This window comes from Sceloporus occidentalis, unplaced genomic scaffold (assembly GCF_023333645.1).
Source record: "Sceloporus occidentalis isolate IW3139 unplaced genomic scaffold, rSceOcc1.0.p SCAF_3, whole genome shotgun sequence".
Lineage (NCBI taxonomy): Eukaryota > Metazoa > Chordata > Lepidosauria > Squamata > Phrynosomatidae > Sceloporus > Sceloporus occidentalis.
In genome coordinates this window covers 42,423,203-42,448,836 of record NW_028316983.1, presented here as the reverse complement: position 1 = coordinate 42,448,836, position 25,634 = coordinate 42,423,203, and the positions used below count along the sequence as shown (strand labels likewise).

General features: G+C 39.6%; 1 protein-coding gene across 6 annotated transcripts in view; it reads right to left on the bottom strand.

Moving 5' to 3' along the window:
* Nucleotides 1–25,634, bottom strand: part of NDRG3 (NDRG family member 3) — a 71,371-nt gene that overhangs the window by 15,068 nt on the left and 30,669 nt on the right. For 5 of the 6 annotated variants that reach the window (XM_089514152.1, XM_089514151.1, XM_089514156.1 and 2 more), the window contains exons 3-4: nucleotides 23,448–23,486; nucleotides 293–398 (exon numbers count right to left, since the gene is read on the bottom strand). In XM_089514152.1, coding sequence (XP_089370278.1) covers nucleotides 293–398; nucleotides 23,448–23,486 — 145 coding nt within the window. The remainder of the gene's footprint in view (nucleotides 1–292; nucleotides 399–23,447; nucleotides 23,487–25,634) is intronic. The other variant, XM_089514155.1, reaches the window with a different exon arrangement.

Here is a 25,634-nt window from a genome sequence, read left to right as displayed (position 1 = left end):
TCCATTCCAGCACTTGAACTTTCATTCCCATAGTTAAGAAAGCAGTTACAGTAGTTTCTCCTTCTACACTGTGACCATGTCAAACTTAAACAACATTATTCTTCACCTCTGCTTACTCTCCGTTGGTTTTTATGTAATGATTTTACTGAGATTTTCTTTTAACCTATGTTTTGTTCTTGTTAGCTGCCTTGAGCATCTTTACCTAACTCAAAATGGGGAAACAAATCAAATATACAAACAAACATACACAAAAATACATAGATTTGAGTAACCAAAAAGTAAGAAAACTTACGGTTGAGGCCAATATCATGGTATGTGAGGATGACAGGCCTATTTCCCTTTGATGTGCCTCGCATAGTGACGTGAACAACTCCATATGATGTCTCAATATCATGTTCCTACAAAAGGAAAAGCCAACCTGACAAAGAGCACAATTCTTGTAGGGACATCCTGGTAGGTCAGCAATCAGCCCCTACCAGCAGAAGTATTATTTAATGAACCATTGAAGAATTATTAACAAACATAAAGAATTAGAGATTACTATCTAAAAAGTCTATTAAAAACATCAAGTTAGAACAGTGTTAGATTTCAGATTACTTTTCAGCAGCCACAATCCCCCCCCCCCCCCCCCGCCATGTCGGACACAATTCAACAAATTCTGGCCCACCCCAATTAAACAGATAGCAAAGCTTCTATAGCAAAAATAGATGCTAGGTATCTTAAGGGAGGAAATTCCACATATTAGGTGCCACAGCAGGGGGGGGGGGGGACTAGGTTTGAATGCTTTGGATTCTCACTAAGCAATGCATACTGATGCTTTTCCAACTATCACAAGGGTCCTTGGTCTTTAGGCAAACCTATAACCAACATCTTAATGCATGAGAAAACTCTATATAGTTTTTAGTTATCTTAAGTAAATGATTCTTGGATGAGGAAGGAGAGAATAGCTTCCATACAGAGGTATAGCTTTTATGTAAACATGTGACTCTTGGTAATGGAAATGTAGTTTTGCCATACAGGGAGGGGGAAAAAGGGGGGGACCAGCAGTGGACAGAGATATTCTTCTGTGTCCCATCATTCCTTTGAGTCTGACAGAGATTAAATGAAATTAATGTATGTAACTTTGTGACCCATAAGAAAAAGCACACAGTATGATTAATTTTTATTTTTTAAGATTAAGTAAAAAAGACAAAGCTTCCAAATTTCTCAGAACACTACCTCAAGATTAAGGGGAAGCAGGGATAGATGGAGGAAATGATGCTGCTGATGGGGGGGGGGCATGGTAGAAGCCCTCCCTGCATCACCTTACAGTTCAAAGTCAGCAAATCAGAAAGCTACAGACTGAGTAGGTTAGTCTGTACCCTGGGCAAAACATTTCACATTAAAACAAAACATTCTGAGGAGAAAACATTAAAGTGCATTTTGAAAAATATAGACTTGAATAATGGCTGACTTCTATCCCCAGCACTTATCAGAACTCATGTAATGCAGACAGCAAAACGCAAAAAAACCAACAACCAACCAACCAACCACCCAACCAACCAACCAACCAACCAACCAACCAACCAACCCAAAAAAAACCCTGGTAATCTTTGCTTGCTGTAGTCTTAAACAAAGACTATAAAAATATGCTACTTTGATGGGGGGGGGGGGGGGGAATCTCCTAAAAGATAAAAAGATTGTTGCAGAACTAGTTTTGTTATTTGTTATTGTCCCTCTCATGCACATAACATCATCAAGGGTTTGATTCCGAGTTATGATGCAGGATTCTTTTATGACTGTCACTGTCCACAATAATTGTGATTTTCTTCCGCATGCTTTATTTTAAAATTTTGCATTCCCTTTTCATTATTTTAATTCTTTTTAATTCTTTTACACTGTTTAAATGTAGTGATTTTTGTCTTTAAATTTTTATTGTTAGGTTTTAATTCAGTGGTTCTCAAACTGTGTGTGTATGTGTGGGAGGGGAATAGTTGTTCAAAGGGAGGTGCAAGAAATGTCAGCCTGCAAATACAGCAAATGTGAAAAAGCAAAAGCCTCTGTGTGTTTATGTATCTGTGTGCATATGACTATGTATCAGTCTATGTGCTAAGAGAGTAGGTGAATTATGACAATACACACACTAAACAAATTATTTTTATTCATATACTACATCTAGGGGAGGTGCAGACAGGATTCTTGGAGAGGGGAGATAAACACTTTTTTGTACTTGCTTAATGCCTATCTAGGCTTATAAAAACAGCCTGAAGCAGACTGGTTCAGTAGGTGGTGGCAGTACTAAATATTTAATTATGAGAATGGATAATTCCTGTATGTTTAAAACTGGTTCTATATTAAAGGGGCACACGTAACTCCACTGTATTGGAGAATTTCCAGCCAGCCTATTTTATGTTCCATTTTGGGGCAAAATGTTCCAAGAGTATGGTAGCTTGCCAACAGCAGGATTTTCTGGTTAAAATAGATTATCCAGATTCATTTCAAACTGGCTTTAGGCCTGGTTAAGGGACTGAGACAACCTAAGTGGGCTATATTACCTTGGAAACTGCCCAGGATCAGTGAATCCACGCTCATTCTGCTGAACCTCTCGGTAGCTTTTGTTACTACTAAGCACAGGATTCGGAATCACTGATGTGTGATTAATACCAAACTATCTCTCCTTTTTATCTCATTCCAGGTACTGCATTATTGTCTAAGAAAATGGAAAATTAATTTAGACCTAACAAAAGTTTGGATTGCCCAAGCCATTGTACTTCCCATCTCCATGTACAGATGTGAGAGCTGGACAGTGAAGAATGCAGATAAGAGGAAAACCAACAGATTAAATCTGGTGCTGGAGAAGAGTGCTGAGGATACTGTGGGCAGTCAAAGTGACAAATAAATGGGTCCCAGAATAGATCAAGCCTGAAACCTCTGTGGAACACAAGATGACAAAACTGAGTCTACCGTACTTTAGCCACATCATGAGAAAACATGACTCACTAGAAAAGACAATAACGCTTGGAAAGGTGGAGGGCAGTAGAAAGAGAGGAAGATCGCATATCATATAGTTAGACACAATCAAGGAGGCCCCGAATTTGAGCCCGAAGAATTTGAACAGAGTAGTTGAGGACAATGGGGCTTAGAGATGTTGACTCAAAGACAGTTAACAACAACAACTGCAAATTCAAATTAACTAAATTAGTGCATAATATACAACAAGACAACATCCTTATAAATTCTGACATGTAGCTGCCATTTAAATACACAAAGCATTTTTCAAAAACACAGAACTTGAGCTGATGTCACCAAAATATTTAGGACAAGTATACTAACAGTAACTAAATCAGATTTGGACAGTATTTAAAACAGCAGATGGCACCAAACTCCCTTTTAATCCCTTCCTTTCCCCCATCTGTGGAGAGACAACAACCCTGTCCTAGAAGATTCATTAGGTGAAAATGGTGTGAAGCCTGACTGCTTTTTCAAGACCAGCCTGTTTTAAACGTCTCACATGCATGCCACGTGAGGCAAGCAAGAGGCACCTCTGACGTCTGTAGTAGATGACTGTGTTTCTTTCACAGCTAAAGCATAAGCAAACTGATGCTTGCTATGCAGGGGTAGATAGAAGAAATAAGCTCACTGTTTTCTGTAGGAAGCTATATAATTACAGATTGCCACATTCACAAAGCTGTTTTTAAAAGATGAAGAGGTTTAATTAAGAACACATTTTAAAGACAACTGAAGAAACAAATCAACAGTATCTGTTCTAATTTTGAATGCACATACCACATCTCATAAAGATTGGTATTTTTATCTGGAAAAAATATTAATTGAAATTGTGTGAGGAAAATACATGGAGATTAAGCAAAACAATTAAAAAAGTGTGCATATTGTCTTGGCAATGGTTCCAGGGTTTCATGTAGGAAGCCTGCAAACTTCCATCCTTCTATACTAAAGCTCTGCTAATAAGCTTTCCATAGAAAAGCACATGGAGGAGGGAGTTCTGTTGTGCTTGGTAAATTAAGTGTGACCTTAATCAGCTTCTTTAGCATTACAGTACTATACAAGGACAAGCCACATCATTCTTGACCAAGTTAAACTGCTGCAATTGTATGGCATCTACCACAGAATCCAAGTTTCTATTTTTAAGATGCTTTCTTGTCATGTCCCACTTGGCTAAGGTACTTAAAGATTTTCCTTTTGGACCATGCCAACTCTCTATATACAAAAGTTTTTCCAACCTTTTAAAAATAATCTACCAGAGCTAATCAATTCTAGTTGCACACAGTCCCAATCCAGTAACTAACTTGATTTCAGTAGGTCTTAAGCTTTCTTTCACCCATTTGGCTTTTAAACCCATTCACAGAAAGAGGTCAGCATGCTACATCCTTGGCTCCTTATCAGCAAGGGAATTTTTGTAGTGCAATTAAATCAACCACAGTTCAGATAGAAGAAGGAATAACTGCTCAATTTTACAATCTCTTGGTCAGCATACTACTCCATCTTGGCAATGCACTCAGTTAATGAAGTCATTTTCAAAAACCAGCTAACTTTCAAATATTGCAAGGCGTTACTTGAAATCATCATACTGCCTCACACAGCCAGCATCACTGGCTACATGAGTTTACTGTGCAGTAGCAGTCTAGTTCTTATACAACAAAAATATAACTTATGCCAAAACTTTTCTTTGAAGGTGCTGGCTATTACCTATAAAGCCCTATATGGCTCAGGTCCACACTATCTGGCAGACCATATCTCCTTGTATGAACTGGCCTGGTCTCTGAGAGACTCTGGAGAAGCTCTTCTCTCCGTCCCAATGCCATCACAAGCATGGTCAGTGGAGACTCGAGAGAGAGCCAAGGTTGTAGCATGTCTTCTCGGTGGCTGCCCCTAGACTCTGGAACTCCCTGCCCAGGGATATTAGAATGGCTCCCTCTTTCATGGCCTTCCTCCGGCAGGTTAAGACCTACAGTACCTGTTCATACAGGATTTTAAGGAATTGTTATAAGGACAGGCTGGGATGTTGTACCATTTCAAAACATTTAGATAGATAGATAGATAGATAGATAGAGAGAGAGAGAGAGAGAGAGAGAGCACATGCCACAAACCATCCTGGGCATAAAATACTGTTTGAAAACACTGAAGTTCTGGACCATGCCAACCACTACCATGTCAGGATGCACAGGGAAGCCATTGAAATCCATAAACATCTGGATAATTTCAACCAGAAAGAAGAAACCCTTAAAGTGAACAAAATTTGGCTACCAGTCCTGAGGAATAGCAAAATAAGGACTCAGCAAATGCAAATGGGAAACCACTCAGAGTCAGGGACTTTCCCAGCAGATAATGATCACCAATTAACAGACATTAATCCTCTTTTGCATTAGCCTCCCAGCCTGAGGTCAGCCATCAGCACAGAACAATACACATGCAAATCACTCCTGCCTTCCCAGGCTCACACAGTATATACAGACCCACTTTTTCCAGGCAAGTATTCTCTGAAGATGCCAGCCACAGATGCTGGCGAAATGTCAGGAAGAAAATCTTCTAGAACATGGCCACATCGCCCAAAACACACACACACACACACACACACAAACCCAGAGAGAGAGTGTGTGTTTATATTTTAAAATATGTTTTATTCTTTTAATAACTGTTTTAATATTGTAATAATTTAATTCTCTTTTAATGCACTTTTTTCCTATGTTTGTAATGGTACTGTTTTTTAATGTTGTAAAGCCGCTGAGTCCCAGTTCTGGGAAAAGAGCAGGATACAAATAAATAAATAAATAAATAAATAAATAAATAAATTTCTGAGAGGACACAGCTTTGTTTCCCCCATGCCTTTCTTTTGTCTATTAATGTTTTTCTGTTCCAAGCTTCCTGTCTTCTGTAACACCCCATCAATTCTGTCCTATTCACTGTAGACTCTGTTCAAACATCACAGCCATCACATGGAGGCTCTTGGAAATACACTTGCATAGTTGCAGCTCCTTGCTGAGATCATAATGTTGGAACACTGCTCAATATGTGAACTGGTGTCACAGCATGGACGTTTTCCATGCAAATATGACTGCACCACATGGTCTGTGACTTCTCGATGCTTTGGCTTCCAGATAGAAATCCACACAGAGGCATTTCTAGTAGACTTCCCATCAGCTGTAATATCTGAATAAGCCTTCCTCTAAGCAAGGTGTCTATAGCAGAACATTTCCTATTTGTTATCTATTGTTAAGGAAAAGAATGGAAAACTAATAATTCTTTTCAAGTCCCTGCCCTGCAAAAGATGTATGTTTATTATACTATTACTCTCATGATTGGTTTCAGTCCCAAAAATCATGTTTTGATAGAAAAATTGAGGAAAGCTTTCTGCTCAGTTATAAACAAGCACACTGAACTAAATTATTCAAACCCACACAGTGCAGACATATTAATAGAAGAACACTTCGGTATGCCAGCAGGAACTGGTTTCTATGGTATTCTGTATAAATAGAATAAGGTGTAAATTAAGAGTGAGGTGTTGTGAAATTCAAGCATTATCTGGACATAAATATGCAAACCAATGCTGTAAAGTCCTGAAAGACCCAGTATGCATCCAAGGACAAATTTAGTCAGCAGTTTTATCAGCACATTTACCTGCTACCTAGTTTAAATCTGCTCAGTTTCCATACTGTCTTTCACCTAAATTTAAATTGTCATAATAGACTGCTGAAGTAGTATAAGATGAACCTAGAATATATAATATGGAAAGAGTCTGAAAACTGGTCTGTGAAGCCAAGAAATCACATTTTAGGTGAAACAGCTTTTACATGTAGATTGTATTAAGTATCAAGGCACCTTTAATCAAGTAAGTCTGAATGATTCTCCAGCCCTGCATTCTTTCAAAAAACTATTTCAAAGCTATTTAAACAATTAGCAAATTAGTCTGAACACAACACTGCTATAGGAATAAACAGAAACGAGGGTAACTAGGAGAGTGAATCTATTCCTTTTTTCAGAGTCAGGAGATCAAAGTTGAATCTGTTTTCTGTCAAAAGAACACTGATTGGAAGATGGACTCAAAATGTTGTTTATTTACACTCCAACTCTAAATAGGTTGACTCAGGTGTTCCTCTCCATAAATTAAACAAAACTTTACTGAATATACTTCATAGTGGCAAAAGGCACTCTACAGAACATCCCTGAAGAAATTCAAGATCACTGGAAAAAGAGGTTTTTGTGGGTTTTTCAGGCTATAAGACCGTGTTCTAGAAGGGTTTATTCCTGAAACCAATCATGAGAGTGGAAAAACAATTTGCAGTACAAAGCATAATTGACTAGGAAGCACAAGAACTCTGGACAAAAATCAGGGACAATTTCAGGGAAGAATACAAATAGACTCTATCCGGGGACGAAAGCAAGAAAAGCCTCATTAGATGACTGCTGAAACTTTGTAAGCAGTTAGGGATAGAGCACCAGCAAAAGTAAAAGATAACAGAATTAGGGCCAGAATTCTGAATTCATTTTTCAGAGACCTGAAGATAGGCCAAAGAGAACTGTTCTAAAAATCAGTGCAAAGAAAAAAGGAAGACAACAAAAAGGTAGAACAAAACACCTTTCCCACAAGATCTGAGAAATTAAAGGAAAGTTTAAATCAAGAGTAGTAATGCTATATGACCAACAAAGGAAGATATGGATGAGACAAAATAAAAAGACAGTGGAAATGGAACACTGAAGAACTACACAAAAGAGAAAGTATGACAGATTCCCTTGAAGTAGAAATTTTTAATGAAACTGAAGTGGAAGAACAATCTGGAGAATTAAATCACCATGAACAGATGGTATACCAACAGAGCTGTTTCAAGCTGTAGAGACAGATTCCATCCAAATTGTAAGAAAACCTTGTCAACAAATATGGGAAACAGAACAATGGCCCTCAGACTGGAAACACTCAACAGACACTCAAATCCCCCCAAAAGGGGACATTGGGGATTGTAGCAGTCAATGGACTATTGTATTGATGTCACATGCAAGCAAAGTGATACTCAAGATTTTCCAACTAAGACTTCTATTCTATATGGAGCAAGAAATGCCAAACTTCAAAACTGGATTCAGAAAAAGGAATCAGCACTAGAGATCATATTCCAAACATACATTGGTTATGGAGCATAGCAAAGCATTACAGCACAATATGAACCAATGTGTTATAAATTATAGCAAAGCCTTTGATTGTGTCAGCCACAACAACAACAACAAAAAACATGGATTACTCTACAAAAAATTGGCGTACCACAATTTTATCTTGCTGCATAACCTATACTCTGGATAACAAGCTATTGTCAGGATACAGTATGAAGAAACAGAGTGGTTTTCCATTGGCAAAAGAGTCAAACGAGGTACATTTTCTCTTCCTTTAATTTATAAACAGAGTATGAACATATCTAAAGCAGGATTAGAGTAGAAGAAAAAGTGTGAAAATGAGGAAGAAACATCAACAACTGAAGATGGAGATGATACCATATTGTCACCTTGAACTAACAAAGACTTGGAATGATGACTAATAAAGATGAAGGAAGTTCAAAAGCATTGTTACAGCTGAATATCAAGAAACCAAAAACAATGGCCACAGAAAATAATGGCCAGATCACTTTAAAGGAGGTGAAGATACTGAAATAGCTCAAGATTTTCCATACCTTGGCTCAGTAATTAATCAGAATGATGACTTCAGTCAAAAAATCAGAAGACTAGGACTTGGAAGGGAAGCTATGAAGCAACTAGACAAGATCCTCAAGTGTAAAGATTTATCATTTAATACCAAAGTCAGGATTATCCATGCCATCATATTTCTAAATTCTATACAGGATTGTGAAAGCTGGATAGTGAAGAAAGCTGGTAGGCACAGAATAAATTAGTCTGAAGTGTGGTGCTGGAGAAAAGTTCTGCAGATGCCATTGGCTGCCAAAAACACACAGAAATGGGTCCAAGAGCAAATCAGGCTGGTACTGTCCTTAGAAGCCAAGATGACTAAACTAAGACTGCGGTACTTTGCCTATATCATGAGAGGACATCACTCATTAGAAAATACTGTAATGCTTGGTGATGTAGAAGGCAATAAGAAAACTGGAAGATTGCATTATAGGTAGATACACTGAATTAAGGAAGCTGTGGCCCTGAGCAGAGGTTTCTCATGCGTAGGGTCACCATAAGGCAAAGTCGATGACAATTAACAACGAAATTACTTATTGTTCATTTTTTAAACATCTGAACAGATGTTCATCAATCACTTAATCTGTACACTATTTTTCCATATAGTATGCTCAGAGCAGTTCAGAGCCAAAAAAGGTTTCCATCCATATTATAAAAAAAACAGAACAATTTTATAACTATTACACTGTACAGCACCAGTATAAAAACAGTAATTCCATTGTCAGGTAAAACAAAACAAAATAGTTTTGCTTGTGCTAGTCAGCAGCAGAAAGACATATGGCCGTGTAAAAACATTCAAAGGAAAGCAAGGCCAATTTGTCAATCTGAGGTGTTGACAGGAAGAAGGTAAAATCCCCCATGCATGGCATGTAGCAAATAGCAGAACATGTGCTACAAATGAGTATGTTCATGTATTAGCTGCCATATACAACCTGATTTGACAGAAGAATAGTACTGGGAACACAAGAATTTGGCGGGACACAAAAAAGAGACACTTAGTGGACACAGCATCACTGAGCTATAATGAAAAACCAAATAAAAGTAACTAAGAACTATTACAATACAGCTTGCTTGCCTTTCATTTATCTTAGTTCCTAGCTTACATGCCTACAATGTACAAGAAAAAAAGAAGAATATAGATTACAAATATAAATGTCAACGTATGGGAGAGCACAAATCCTAACCCAAAATTATCAGCATATATTGGTAAGGCATGTTTAGGGATGTACAGTGGGCCCTCAGTATCCGCAGAAGATCTGTTCTGGATCCCCCCCGCAGATGTAAAATCCATGGGTGCTCAAGTCCCATTGACTTCAATGGTGGTGTGGCCACGTGGCCTTCTTCCTCCTCTTCCTCCTGCCTCACACTTGTGCCACGCCTTTCTCCTCTTCCTTCCACCTCACCTGCCTGCCTTCCTCCTCCTCCTCCTCCTCCCCCTCCACAGGCTTGCCATCTGCGGGTGCTCAAATCGATGGATGGCAAGTCCACGGAAAAGGAAGGCCCACCGTACAAGTAAATTCAGTACAGTGGAGTTCCCAATCTCCCCCTCTCAGTGCAGCCCCCTGCCCCTCAAAATTCTGAAAGTCCTATGCAGACAACCAGGAAAGTCTGAACTGTGTGAGCCTTGGTGTGATGGGAAGTCTGGCATACTTGTTTTTCAGAAACCCATTGTGGTTCCTGCTAAGCACAGCATTCTTGTGTAAGTGTTCCTGAAGTAAATGCATAATGACTCAGAATCTTTCTTGATAGTGACATAAAGCCTAGGCCAGTCAGTAGTTGCTTGGATTTCCTGATATTGATTCTATTCAGTAGTGGTCTGGATCTTTTCCTCTCTGATCTATTTCCAAGAGTTCCCAATGATGGAAGACACAGCCTCTAATATTACAGCTGCAAGTTCCTTCAGTAACCCAGCATGCTCAACATTAGGAGGAACTTCCTGACAGTAAGGGCTGTTCGACAGTGGAACAAACTCCCTCGGAGTGTAGTGGAGTCTCCTTCCTTAGAGGTCTTTAAACAGAGGCTGGATGGCCATCTGTCGGGGATGCTTTGATTGTGATTTCCTGCATGGCAGGGGGTTGGACTGGATGGCCCTTGCGGTCTCTTCCAACTCTACGATTCATTTATTCAGTGTGTTTCCCATTTATTCAGTGTGTTTCCCAACCACCTCTTCCTTGATCTTGGGCTGCAGTCCCCTTACTGTAATCATTTATTCTATTTTTCTATTCTATTTTTATTATTTTACTTTTGTAAGAAGACTGAGGTACAGTAGCGATTTAGTAGCATTACTATTTCTTTGTTATGTATTAGCATATTGCTGTGTTTTCCACATAAGAGCTTCTTTATTCTATTTCCTCTGAACATAGCTGTAAAAACATAATAAAAAAGACTATTCTTTCTAAACTCTTTGCCAAACCTTCATATTCATTCAGCTTGACAGATGAGACAAGTAGGACTATGTCTTTCCCATTCTTTCTAACAAATTACTACAAATGTTCATAGAAGGGCAGCTACAAAAGACGTGACCAAGGTGTTCTTGAGTTTCTAAAAAGAGAATCCAGTAAATCTTCCAGTAAAATATCAAGTGCAATTTGGAAATAGTCATATTCCCTGACCTTAGTTCACAGCTTCTGACATGTTTATCAATTAACAGTTTCTCAAATAGTGGTTATCATAATATTCTCACTAAATACCAACAGCTATTTGGAACTACTTTTGACTTTTGTGGACAATGTTTCATTATGTAATCAACTGTTATAAATGTTACAGGTGCCAGAAGAGTTTTAATATATTCTCTTTTCACCTGGCTATGTATTCCCTCTTGCAAAATCAATTTCTGCCAAGGCAAGGATATTGGACAGAAGTTCAATTTATCAGTCTCAGACAAAACAATTTTTAATATGGCCTTAACACTCTCCCTCCCCCTCTCCCTTTGCCTTAACTTGCCACATATACATGCATACATACATTTTCCTTTCACATTAGTAAAGTTGCAAAGTCATATGAAAAATATGCTGCTCCCAATCACAGGACTGGTAGTATCAGACTTAGCAAACACTGGAAAAGAAAACTAATATTTTTTTAAAAACAAACAATCAATCAATTCCAGAAGTGTCTATAGAACCCCAAGCATCATTACTACTGAAAACAAACAAACAAAAAAAGCCGAATCCTCTACTCTGTATAATCTTGTCAGGTACTGTCATCTTATTTATGACTTTGAAGCAATTATGACAGGCCCATCACTAGACTATAGTCTTCATTAAAAGCCTATGAAGTTGTGCATCAACATGTTAAAATATAGCAGGTCCTTCTGTTAGCATACTGATTTTCCTTTCTTCCAAAATCCCTAGCACTAACAAACTCTGTGTAATTGGGGAATTGGATTTAACACACTGGATTCAGCTCTCTTCTCTTGGGTTCATCTCAAAATAATGCATTCTGCAATCCAAAGCCAACAGAACTGACCCAGAACCACCCAAAGCTTTATTGACACTTCAGACTCTGGATGCTTCACACAAAAAATAAAGGGTATTTTGTTTTATATGCAAAAATGCACACAGCAACTGGGGGACTGCCAAGTCCACCTGCTAAACCATCAGTATGTTTTACAAGGTACTCTCTAACCATTGTATTTGGGGTATCGGCTGAGACTCTGACTGATGTGACAAGACCAATATTAAAATCACTCTACTGGCTGCCAATTAGTTTCCAGGCAAGGTACAACATGTTTGTTATTACCTTTCAAGCCCTACATGTCAAAGGGATCTAGGAGTTCTACTAGACCATAAGTTGAATATGAGTCAACAGTGTGATGTGGCAGTTAAAAGGGGCAATGCAATTCTAGACTGCATCAATACAAGTATAGCGTCTAGATCAAGAGAAGTAATAGTGCCACTCTATTCTGCTTTGGTCAGGCCTCATCTGGAATACTGTGTCCAGTTCTGGGCACCACAATTAAAAAAAATGTGGACAAACTGGAGTGTGTACAGAAAAGGGTTGCTAAGGCGGGATACAGACCGCCCAAAAGGGCGGTCTCCTGCCGCCCTCGTTTGTTGCGCGAGGGAGCCGCAGTGGACAAACCGCGCGGCTCCCTCGCGCAACAAAAAGAAGCCGCAATGGCACACTTGCAGTGTCATGAAGGCGCCGAGACGTGCAGACGCTAGGCATCCGTCACATCAAAATGGCAGTGCCCATGTGTATAGTGCGCCACCATATTTACGCCATTGTTATGTGAGAGGGGCAAGGCGCATCAGGAAGCACCACCCCTCGCGTGTAATGACAGCATCCAATAGGGCACATCTGTACAGCGCCTAAAATAGTGAAAGGTCCAGAAATCATGCCCTATGAGAAGAGACTTAGGGAGCTTGGTATGATTAGCCTGGAGAAGAGACGGTTAAGAGGTGATATGATAGCCTTGTTTAAGTATTTGAAGGGGTGTCATATTGAGGATGGAGCAAGCTTGTTTTCTGTGCTCCAGAGAATAGGACATGGACCAATGGATGCAAGCTACAGGAAAAGAGATTCCACCTAAACATTGGGAAGAACTTCCTAACAGTAAGGGCTATTCAACAATGGAACTGTTACCGAGTATGTTTTTATATAAAATTTTGGGTGCCATGCAGTCTGAAGCTATGACCCCTGACTGACCCCACAGCAAGCCGACATTAACCTAAAAGCAAGCAGACCACGTAGCCAGCTGCCTTGCCAAGGCATGGTCTCAGGAGAAAGGTAGAATTAAACCTTTCAGAGGAAGTTTTCGGAGTTGCAAAACCAGATTCGCAGAGACCTCCACAAGGAAGACAATAGATGTGGCTTCCTTATTAAATGAGCCAGTGATTAACTTAACAGCTCAGCCATCAAGGTATCTGCTCTCCTGAAAAGTGTCAGACCTCTTGCATTGTGTAACCATTGTGTAGCTTTCGGCTTAGACAAAAGCCCAAGCAATCAAGCCTTTGTCTCACAGGCAAGCCATCGCCTGAGGGCAGGTTTAGCCCTATATAAGGTCCGAGTTTTCAGCCCTTCAGTGGGCTTGTCGAGCTTCCCGTTCCGAGCCTGAGTTCCTAGAGCATCTTGCTCTGCTGAAATCACTTGAGCGAAGCCAAGCTCACTGTCACCGGGCCTCTAAGTTAGTTTTGCCCACCGGAACTCAGCTCTTAAGCCACCGTGGCCCGCTCTTGCCTTTTTCCATTCCCGCAGCCGTGTCCCACTATCCATCTTACATCTCATCCAGTTCCTTGGAGAAGACGTCTAAGGTAAATATTCCCAACGGTGCCTCTCTCTTCCATCCTTTACTCCCCAAACTCACCCCTCCCTTGCTATAGCATTGAGTGTGTGTGTGTGTGTGTGTGTTTGTGTGTGTGTGTGATCCCTTTTGTTGTGTGCCTTTAATAAACGTTCATAGTTTAATTGCACCTCATTGGTATCAGAGTCTCTTTCTCTTTGGGGTGGACTAGGCGACCTCTGGTATACACATAGGGACACGATCCTGTGCGTGTGTTGTTATATTTGAGCTAATTAAAATTCCCCTAATTCAATCCTTCCTAACAGAACACACTGCCTCGGGGTGGAGTGTAGTCTATTTCTTTGGAGGTCTTTAAGCAGAGGCTGGATGGCCATCTATTGGGGGTGCTTGGATTGTGAGTTCCTGCATGGCAAGAGGTTGGATTGGATGGCCCCTGTGGTCTCTTCCAACTCTATGATTTTATGATTCTATGGTTTGGATCCAGGTTACCTACAGAATAGCCTCCTCCCATATAATCTGCCTCATACACTCAGGTCCTCCGGTGGACATTTACTTCAGTCAGCCCAGACTAAGTTGTCAACTGTCCACCAGAGGACATTTTCTTCAGCCACCCCTAGACTGTGGAATGACCTGCCATAAGAAATTTGGCAGCTGAATATGCTGTCTGAATTTAAAAATGAATTTAAAACTGGTCTCTTCCTGCAGGAATCCAGGCAATTTTTAAATTGTGAATTTAAATACTTTATTGATCGTTACCATACTGTGCTGTCATTGTTACAGTAATGATCCAAAAAGAGGTTAAGGAAGTTGAATGCACTCCTTTTTTAAACCCTTCAAAGGGAAAGGCTGTGTTGCACAGAACCTATTGCACAAGTTGTCTGCAATTTGGCAGCTATAATCCCATCCTGAAGGGCTATTAATTCTGTATAATTTGTCCAGTGGGAACAAGACAACAAAAGTTATAGCCATTTATGTATTTCCCATAGTAGTTTTAGATTTGGGACTCAAGTCAAAGTGAATTGGCTCTGAATTAGACCAAGCAGATGTAAGTCATTTTCCAAAGGAATTAGTGTTTCATCTCTTTCTGGGAACCCATGAATGTCCTTAGTTTCAAGTACCAAACCAAAGCACAGATGTCCAGACTGTGCCCAGTAGCTTCAACTAATCTCTCTCTCTCTCTCTCTCTCTCTCTCTCTCTCTCTCTATATATATATATATATATATATATTAAAATTCCTTATCAAATTTATTTTAAATAGACATTTCAATATACAGTGGATTCTTGGTATCTGCTGAGGTTTGGTTCCAAGACCCACTGTAGATACTAAAACTGTGGATGCTCAAGCCCCATTATATATAATAGTGTAGCAAAATGGTGTTCCTTTTGATAAAATGGCAAAATCAAGGTTTGCTTTTGGGGGGGGGAGGGATTAAAAAAAATTTGGAGGGGAAAATATTTTCAAGCCATGAATTCGTGGATACCAAGGGCGAATTGTATTCCTATTTTGAGGGGGGGGGGGTACTATTGGAGTTATGGTTTTCTAGGACAAACAATTTCATATTTTCACATCATTAGGCAAGAAACACCCAAGGACTTTGAAAATCTTCAGCATCAGTCTAAAATATCTAATCATCTAGTGCTGCAGTTCTCAACCTGTGGGTCGCGACCCCTTTGGGGTTCGAACAACCCTTCATCAGAGGTCGCCTAAGACCATCGGAAAACACAAATTTCCAGTGGTCTTAGGAACCACGACACCATAATATTATGGTTGGGGGTCACCACAACATTAGGAACTGTATTAAAGGTTCGCAGCATTAGAAAGGTTGAGAAGCACTGATCTAGTGCTTTCCAACCCTGCTCTGTACCTTGTATCACAATCTAAACAAATGTTTGCTTTTGTTCATTCCAAATCCAGGGTTTCTGTTGTTATGTGCCTTGAAATTGTTTCTGATCTGACCCTATCATGAGGTTTTCTTGGCAAGATTTGTTCAGAAGAGGTTTGCCTCTGTCTTATTCTGAGGCTGAGAGCATGTGAAATATTTAGCATAAACTATATTGTATGGTATCAGGGTTTTTAGATACCACATAATATAGTTTATGCCAAATGTTTCATAACTTCTTTCTTCAATACAGGAAACAGCCAACATGACAAAGAGATAAGATCCAATTAAATACATGACAGACAATCATGAAATCGAGACAGCAGACCAATGTAATATTAAACTCTTCAAGTGATGAAGACACCATAATATACCTGCACCCGTGATTCTTCTAGTTTGTAGGTTACAGACACCATCTGCCCATCTACAGACAAACCCAGGAGATCATTTAGTTACCATCTGTTCAAAGGACAGGATAATTTGCTACATTTTCATATTTCAAGTTGTAACAGAATTTCCACCACAAAGTGTAAAAAAGGATGAAGAACAGATCTTTAAATCTGCACACACTGCATAAACTGAGTTATGTTAACTGGAATCAAATTTAGACTGATACAGATATATTCTATAGGACATTCTGTGATTAGATTAAGTAGTACATGCCATCAGGATTACAGTCAAAAAGTTCGAATAAATAACAAGACGGAGGTAGCAACAATGTTTCTGATGATTCTAAAGTTTCAGCACTACAAAAAAGAATAGCAGCAAAACATACACATACACAAAACAGTGCACTGAGGACTGAGCATTCTCTGTAGCTACAGCATGTGAAATGATCACTTTTGGGGAGGACCAAGGGAATGGAATGTTCCACTTGGAAGAGAAATTTCTTATTTTTTACTTTTATTTTTTGGAGTGCACCTTCACATTGACTGCAACCCATGGCAACCCTAGCATATGTTTTCTTGGCATGATTTATTCAAAGGAGGTTTGCCATTGCCATTGCCTTTCCCCTGTGACTTGCCAAGATCACCCAGTGGAGTTTCTGTAGCTGAGCAGAGATCTGAACCCTGGTCTCCCAGAGTCCTAGTTCAACACACAGACCACCATACCATAAAAAAGTGACAGAGGTACGGTACCTTCCTTCACATGTGGTATGACTGTCCAAAAGTTTTAGCATTTTGGCTCTTCATGGTTAATTTAGCATTGCAAATCACTCAACAAAAATTGTCCTTTCCTCAGAACATTTACTGCTTTCAGTTTACTAATGAAACCAAGACATTGTGTTATAAAGATATTATTGCATTTCTGTTGGCTTTGGCCAGGATTGAGATTGCCAGGACTTGGAAAACTGGTCCTGAATTTGGAATTTTTGGCTCATGGAAAAGCTCACTGATCAGTCTAAAAAGTTGCAGGGTGGTAATCCTCCCCAGCTTTTTGAAGAACTATGGTCTCTGCTTATAGCTTATCGCAATGACGCTGGAGCAGAATAAGTCTTCCTTTGTAACATAGGTCCCTTTGGATGGACATGTTGGCATAAAGGTGGTGTATCTCCGCTCTGCATCCATCCCTCTTTTCTATGTAATGTTGCTCTTTTACATCCCACGCGGCCCTGAATCTCTGTTGTTTTTTAAATGCACATGCATTTTTGCTTGTTTTCATCTGTATTTTATTCTGATTCTCACATTTTTTCCCTGTTTTTATTCGTATTCCTGGTTTATAACATTATTATTATTATTATTATTATTATTATTATTATTACTATTATTAGCTACTACTATTACTACTACTAAAAAAAAATAACAGACTACTACACCACACTGGCTGCTAGAAAAAAATGAAAAACTTATTTTTAAGAGGATACATTTTACTATTTTGTTGCAACTTACAAGGTTTAACTTTGGGAATGTTCAATATAAGAACAGGTATAAAGTTGTGCAAACGTAAGAACACTTAAATAGTCTTTAAAAGTAAAAGTTACTCCTGAGTATGTAAAAACAACTCTCACAATGAATTGTGAAAGCTCGAGCTGTACTTACATATATTCTACTACAGACTAGAAGTGGACAACTGTGGAGGGCACAGGGGCGATGTTTCCCCACCATGCCCTGCCCATGGGCCACACCACTGGAATATGAGCCAGTTTTTAACCAATATTATTGTTTGGGTTTTTTGAGGGAGCCCTGCAGGGATGAGAGAAGTAAACTGCTATATTTGGCTGGCTTTCAGATGAAACAATTGCCAGAAAATCAGCAGGATTTTTTTCCAAAATACTGAAGAGGTGTTAGGAGGTTGCCAGCAGCCACAAAAGTGGCTCAAGGACCACATGCAGCTGCGAGCTGCAATTTCCCCAACCGTGAGGTAGATTATGCGTTTCAATGCACAAGTGAGCTGTTCCAAGGGGAATGATACTGTAATGTCATTATTTTCTCTTGACCTAGCCAGATTAGGCAGCAACAAAAGTGCCTCTGTTCTCTTTCTAGCCAGGCAACAAGCACTGTGATACAGTTCTTATTGGTAAGCCATTAGATACAAAGAATCAATATGGTCTTTGGTAGCATACATTTTCCTATTAGTGTTCCACATTATGGGAGATGTAATGTCTCTTAGGCCTGTTACAGACTGCCAAAATATAGCTGCTTCGAGTGTCTTTGGAGGTATGCTATTTAAATGATGCATGGGTCCTAACAGTCTGGAGGTCACGCCAAAGCCACACTCCATTCCTAAGCACTGGAGTGCAGCTCTGGTGCAGCTTCCAGATTCTTAGGATGCATGCATCATTTAAACAGCATACCTCCAAAGAGACCCGAACCAGCTTTATTTTGGCAGTCTGTAACAGGCCTTAGTCTCAAAAGGAACTGGAGCTCAGCCAGCAGTATATAAATCAAAGGCACTGTGTGTAGGATTGATGAAAAATACAGAATAAGGTGAGGCTGTGTAATTTGCATTAAGGCTAATTGTTTGCATGAGCTGTTTGGAGCCCTGCTTGTGTGTTTTTTCCCCTAGAGCACATGGTCTAAGAGGGAGGGTTAGCAGCCACTAGCCCTATATAGTTCAGTGAAAAAGCTCAGCTAACAGGACATAGGCAACAGGTGCTTCACATTGCCTGTATAGGGATGCTGCAGTGAACTGCAGCATCTGCACCATGTTTGGGTTTTTGCCTGAGGATGGAAAGTGGTCCAAAACTAACAAGATGGACTTCTAAAACTACATTTGGGCAGGAAAACGTGAAATGCACAGAAACAGGTGACACCTGGCTTGGCAACATAGAATCAAAGAGTTGGAAGAGACCACAAGGGCCATCCAGTCCAACCCCCCTGCCATGCAGGAACTCTCAATCAAAGAATACCCGACAGATGGCCATCCTGCCTCTGTTTAAAGACCTGCAAACAAGGAAATACCACCATATCACTGTCAAACAGCTCTTACTGTCAAGAAGTTCCTCCTCATGTTGAGGTGGAATCACTTTTCAGTACATATCAAAAAGGGGCCTTAATGTGATGCAGTAGCCAAAACAGCCAACCTAATTGTAGGTTGTATCAACAACAGTATAGTGTCCTGATTGAAGGAAGCAACAGTACCAATTTATTCTGCTCAACTCAGACTTTATTAATACAGTGCCCAAGGTTCAAGAAGGATATGGACAAGCTGACACATTCACAGGAGGGCAACCAAGATGGCATTAAGTCTGGAAACCAAGCCCCGAGGAACAGCTTAGGAAGTTTGGTTTGTTTAGTTTAGAGAAGATTGACAGGTGACATGACAGTAATCTTTAAATATCTGAAGGAATGTTGTATCGAAGATTGAGCACAATTGTTTTCTACTGTTCCAGAGAAAAGGACCAGTGGATTCAAATTTTGTTAAGAGATGGCTTCTAAATTTTAGAAATAATTTCCTACCAGTAAAAAGTATTTTACTATATAAGACGACCATCTACCTACCTTCAATGATAAGACTATCATTTGAGGTCTTTTAAGAGAGGTTGGATGACCGTCTCTCAGTGGTAGTGTGTTAGCCATGAGTTTATGCATGGCAGGGAGGCTAGACTACATGGTCCTTGAAGTTTCTGCTAACACCATGATTTCCTGATTTTAAAAGACAGTAAATTTCTGCCCAATTTTCCTTTTGCTTTCTATATTTGTTAAAGGTAATTCTAACCTGAAACATAAGAAACTGATCATTTTTCTCATTACTGTTGCCAGATTAGAAGTAGCCAAATGTTGGAAGTTAGGTGACTGCAACTGAGAACTGGTGGACTAGAATTTGAGGTATGTGGTTGTAAAAAAACTATCTGCTATTACGAGGTTTTGCATTGGTTACAAAAGGATTGACACATTTCAAGAAGACTGGATGATCTTTATTGACTATGTTAATCAAACACACTACTGAATCCACCCTCCTACTTCACAGATGAATCCTTGGACAGACACTCTACAACTTGACAAGCCAGACTCTCTGGCTCTTGCTGAGAGCCAATTCTCTGATTCTGCTGCAGAATAACTATTCATCAGTTGGCACTTGTAATTAATTGTTGTTGTTTGTCATTGTTCTACTGACTTTGTGTTTTATTGTAAAATTATTGTAAAAACTCAATAAAAATTTAATTAGAAAAAAAAGATAGTAGCAGACAGTTACACTACATGGATCTTTCCTGCTATGATGCCCTTCTCAACCTGGAGAAACTTAACAATGCAGACCAAAAGCAGCATTTCACCGATGTACTTCCCTATAGCAATTGTTCCTTGTCCCACAAATTCCAGATTCAGGTCAGTACTATCTTGGTTCAGAGATTAACAGATAATGTCTGACCTTAATCCATTACAGCTCTCTACTACAGTACAAAATAATCCTGCCTTCCAGAGTAACTATTATTAATGAAATTGCATTATTCCATAAATTATACTGCTCAATATATATATTTTAATTTCACCTACACAGAACAGCACAGATAGTGCCCTCATATGGTCCCCCATTTAGATACAGAACACATTCGGAACTGTTTATTTTCAGCACTGTTACTGCCTCAATTGTTTTTAAAACCGCACTCTGAAACTGTGTCCTGTTTTCAAGTACGCTTCCTGCAAACTAAAGCTAGTACATGTTCAACCAATGGAAATGAAAGAGCTGTTTTAAAGAGGTGGCCAATATTAAAGAAGCACTTCTGCACAGTTTCATAGGCATTACTGCCTGAGTGGTGGAACTATAAAGCTGAATCCTTTTCAGATGATTGCTGTGACTAATGATTCATACCTATCAGGAAGGACGGTAACTAGGCAGGTTCAGCAATAGACAGCTGAATGTGTTCTGACATAGTTTCCATGCTTGACTCAGCTACCTTCCTCTGTCTCCTTCAGCTTCCCCTTTAAATTCTATGTGGACAATGCTAGTCATCAGAGTTTTTACTCCATAGCAGTACTGCCCAATGAAGATATCGTCTTCTACTTCCACCAATAAATCTGACTTTGAAAGAGAGCTTCCCAAAATAAATCTTTAAATGGCATTGTACACATCAACCAAAGAAGTCATATGAGATGTAATAAAACCCCATTCACTCTAGCTTTTACTAAATTAGGGATATGGGAATCTGTCAGTCTTTCACTGAGAGTTTCTCAGATACTGTCCTACATTCTATCCCATTTATATAACAGATTGTGAACCTTCTTTTCCTCTCATGAAAGTGTGTGCATTTCTCAGTGACCACTTTTTAAATGTATGAAATTTTAGTTACGTACTAAATATACATATTTACACCAGGTTAGTGTACACATGGTTTTGTGTGCTTTTCTCTCCACAAAATGTAACACAAGCCTTACAAATATATGGAATTCAGAAACTATGAAGCTGCAAATCCAATAATTTTCTTCCACTTTGCCCACTGCTAATTGCTAGATACCCACAGAAACATCACCCTCTTCCCCTTTCATTATCTAATTGCAGATGTTCTGCCCATGCCAAGAAATGTCCACATTCCTCTTAAAAACAGTGACAGTCTGAGGTATGTAAGAGCAAGTTTCACTGTGTTAAAGATTACAATAATGACAAAAAATAATTTTAACTCAATTGCACTGTTTTAACTCAATTTTTTCCCAGTAAGTCATGTTAAAACTTAGGTTCTTTGGCTTCTCAGAAACATCCTAGTCTAAAACAAACAAGAGCCATGAACATGCTGTGCTATTCATCCTATGCTTAGAGGTGAATGGAGTAGTCTTCCAAAGCTGCCATGGGTATTTTACAAGGGTTCCTAAATATATAATAAAATTCTAACTAACACAAAAGGTTGCCACATAACTCTGTGTTAAGAGCTAAAAATTTAAAAAGCTATAGCCAGGAACATCCTGTTCACTGGTTGCTATGGACACATGTTCACTGTTCAGTCTAAACTACTAAGAAAATGAAATGGCAAGCTTCCTCTGGTCTCTGCTCACTTCACATCATACTTTATATTTGCATTTCTCACAATGTATTTGCCTTAAGCAGACTTCCTATATTTTCAAACCTAATATGCATATTCAATCTCTTTTCCGTCAGTGTAGGCACTTACTTGTGTTGGGTTATGGCTATCCTTTGTGAGAGGGAATGGTGTGTGTCTGTGTGTATGTTTGAGAGAGAGAAAGACGAGGAACAGACAAAGAGAAGCAGGCCCTATCAAATCCATTTTTAATTAAGGCCCTTTGCAAGAAATGCATTAAATTTGTATTTGCATCATAGTGAACAGCACAAAAGAGCAAAACATTAGCAAAAAAGTGAGGAAATCATCAAGGCAGACAAAAGTACATAACAGAAGTGTCTGTTCTACCAGCATAGGATGTCTAGGCCCAGAAATATATACAAACTTTCTTTCTGCAAAAATTAGATAGGATGCAATTCCTGTGCTACTCCACTTCTATTCAAATTTATTAAGCATATTATCTCAAATATTCTTGCTGTGCTATGCAGAGGTGACACATCAAGATGCTTGTTAAATTCACAAGTGATTCTGATCATACATTTGGGAGTTGGCACACACTGAGAATTGGAGGGCTCTCTTTGGCACACCCCAGTCCTTAGCAGGCTATGTCCCCAAGGTCAGCAGCAACTGGAAATGACATCTTAGGTGATTCAAGTCAGTTCTGATCACATGGGCCACACAGGAGATCCCAAGGATCACATTAGACCCACAGGCTGCACAATTCCTACTTCTTATTATAGTAAGACAGCTGTAAATATGATCTCTAAACCACAGAAAGAGCATTTCCCATTTCTGAAGCAAATGAGATTAAAGCAAGATGAAATATCAAGCCAGGACACAGACTGAAAAACTGGCCTATTTCATTTTACGACACTGAAAAGTGGACTTTACAATTTCAACATTACATTTCAATGATTTCTCGGTCACTGAACTTCAATGTGGATTTGCAACTAATAACTACTACACTAACAGCAACAGCTTTAGCCTTATATTAGGTCATAAGCCTGTTCAATACCATCTTTTGTGATCTGAAGACAGGCAGAATAGACACATGTTTCTGAAGGTACAGAAAATCAGCTACAAGTACACGAGAGCTTTTTGAGCTCTTCTTATTTATTCAGAGGACTAATGGATTAAGATAGGCCCATTATTGGTTTTTAGAAAAAGATTGACAATGCATACCTGTTTCAGGCATTGGTTTCAAGCACTTACCTGACAGTCAAAGTCCTGAAAATTCTGAGCTGAATTCTGCTGAAAATAAAAATAGAAGCCAATGAACAGCCCAGTTTCTAGAATAGTCTAATGAATTGTATTCTGCAGCAGAGCTATCTGAAAATCTGTTTCAATAAAAAGTCCCTCCTTCCTCAACCACCAACAGGAACAGAACAGGGACCAGTGCAGCAATTAAACATTACATAAATAGTCCCCAGACTAGACAGGACTCAGAACATTCTAACATAATGTAATCAGGTTAGTAAAAAGGCAAAGGTTTCCCCTTTGATGTGATTGTCTAGTCATGTCCAACTGTAGGGGGTGGTGCTCACCACTGTTATTAAGCCAAGAGAGCCAGCGTTGCCGTGGTCATATGGCCAGCATGACTAAATGCCAAGGGGCACAGAACACTGTTACCTTCCCACCAAAGTGGTACCTATTTATCTACTTGCACTTTTACATGCTTTTGAACTGATAGGTTGGCAGAAGCTGGGACTAGTGACAAGAGCTCATTCTGTCACATGGCACTTGGGTCTCGTACTGCTGATCTATTGACTTTGCACTTGTCAAGAGTCGGCATATAGACCATTAAGCCACCGTGTCCTGGGGGGAATCTTTGGCCCAAAACAGACAGGATCAAAAAGAGCAGCTTCCAGCTACTTTGGGGGCATGGTATGCAGATGATGCATGCCCTTGGACTGGCCAGAAGCTGCTCCGAAGCTGCCTAAGGCGGCCCGAAGCCACCAGCAAGGAGTGGCAAAAGTCTACTCCTTGCCAGCAGCCCATTCAGGACTGTGGTGGTGGCTTGTTTTCAGAGTGGGTCATGTGGTTACTGGGGTCCCTGGCCAAACTGGGGCCAATCAGGGCCGAAGTGGCCAGAGGCCACTCCAAGCTGCCAGTCTGCTTCACCCCACTGAGTCATCAAAAAGACTGTAAGTTTTCTAACCTTTACTATGATTTATGAACAATGAATTCCATGCATTCTACTTATTTTTCAATGAAACACCCTGCAAAATTATTTCAGGGGGAATACTTTATCCTGTGCATATAAGGATTTGGTGGTGTGGTTCCTTAGAAGTAGACCACTTACGTAAAAAAGATCTCAGGTTCTGTTCCTAACATCTCTAGGTAAGCAACACATTTTTAAAAAACAGAAGAAGATGATTGAGGTTTTCAAGTAATACTACACAAAAGAGGCCAAGCAAACCAAATTGGATTTTACTGAATCAGCTGAAAACACTAGTCTGTTACTGATTATATCGCACCCTAGACAAATAACTAAACAAATTACACACACACGTATATCCACAAAAAACGAATAGGCTGAATTTGCAAACAAAGTTCAGTCCCCATCCCCATCTGTCTTAGTTCACTGGGTGAAGAGCAATTAATTTAATAATTAATTAAATTTACAGCGCTTTATAAATAAAGGTTAATAATAATAATAATAATAATAATAATAATAATAGTCTAGAAAGATATTTCTATGTGCCGTATAAAAAAGATTAAATTTCTAAAGGATTCTTTAAATTCTGCCTAAGAAAAACTGAAACCAAAGTTAAATAGATAAATATAAAAGTCACTACTCTGCATAATGCAATCTGCTTACGCTATTCATAGGAAAAGACTGGAGCAGCTTTAGCAAAGATGAAGCAGAGCAACAGCGAATACGTCCTATTGGAGCGATAAGCATGAAAAGACTGGACTTCAGGGGTTTGCTCCACCCATTGGAAGGGTCTTCGCTTTCCTGCCTATCTGGAACAAGTAGGAGGAGCATAACCCAAACTACAGGATGTGGATCCCTTATCTACTGGGAAAGGCACAAGGAACAGTATTACAGTCAGCCCTTTCCAACGGCAGGCTTGCTATCTGAAGATTGGAGCATTCATGGATGGCCCCACCCTGATCTCCCCAATGATGGCACGTGCACACAGCTGTCCACTATTAGGAAGACCAAGACATAATCTCCCCCGCTGTTTGTCATTTTTTGGGGGGCAGGGTGCAGAATGGAATCCCCGTGGATAGGAAAATCTGACAGTTCAGTCCTCCCTCCGTTCTCCTGGACTTGGGATTCATGTCCTTTGACCATCTGTGAGTGATGAATAGAAGGTTAAAATGAGGTGTGGGGGCATGTGGGTGTGCACTGCAGGGGCACGCCTCCATTCAAGCCAATTAGGCTTGAATATG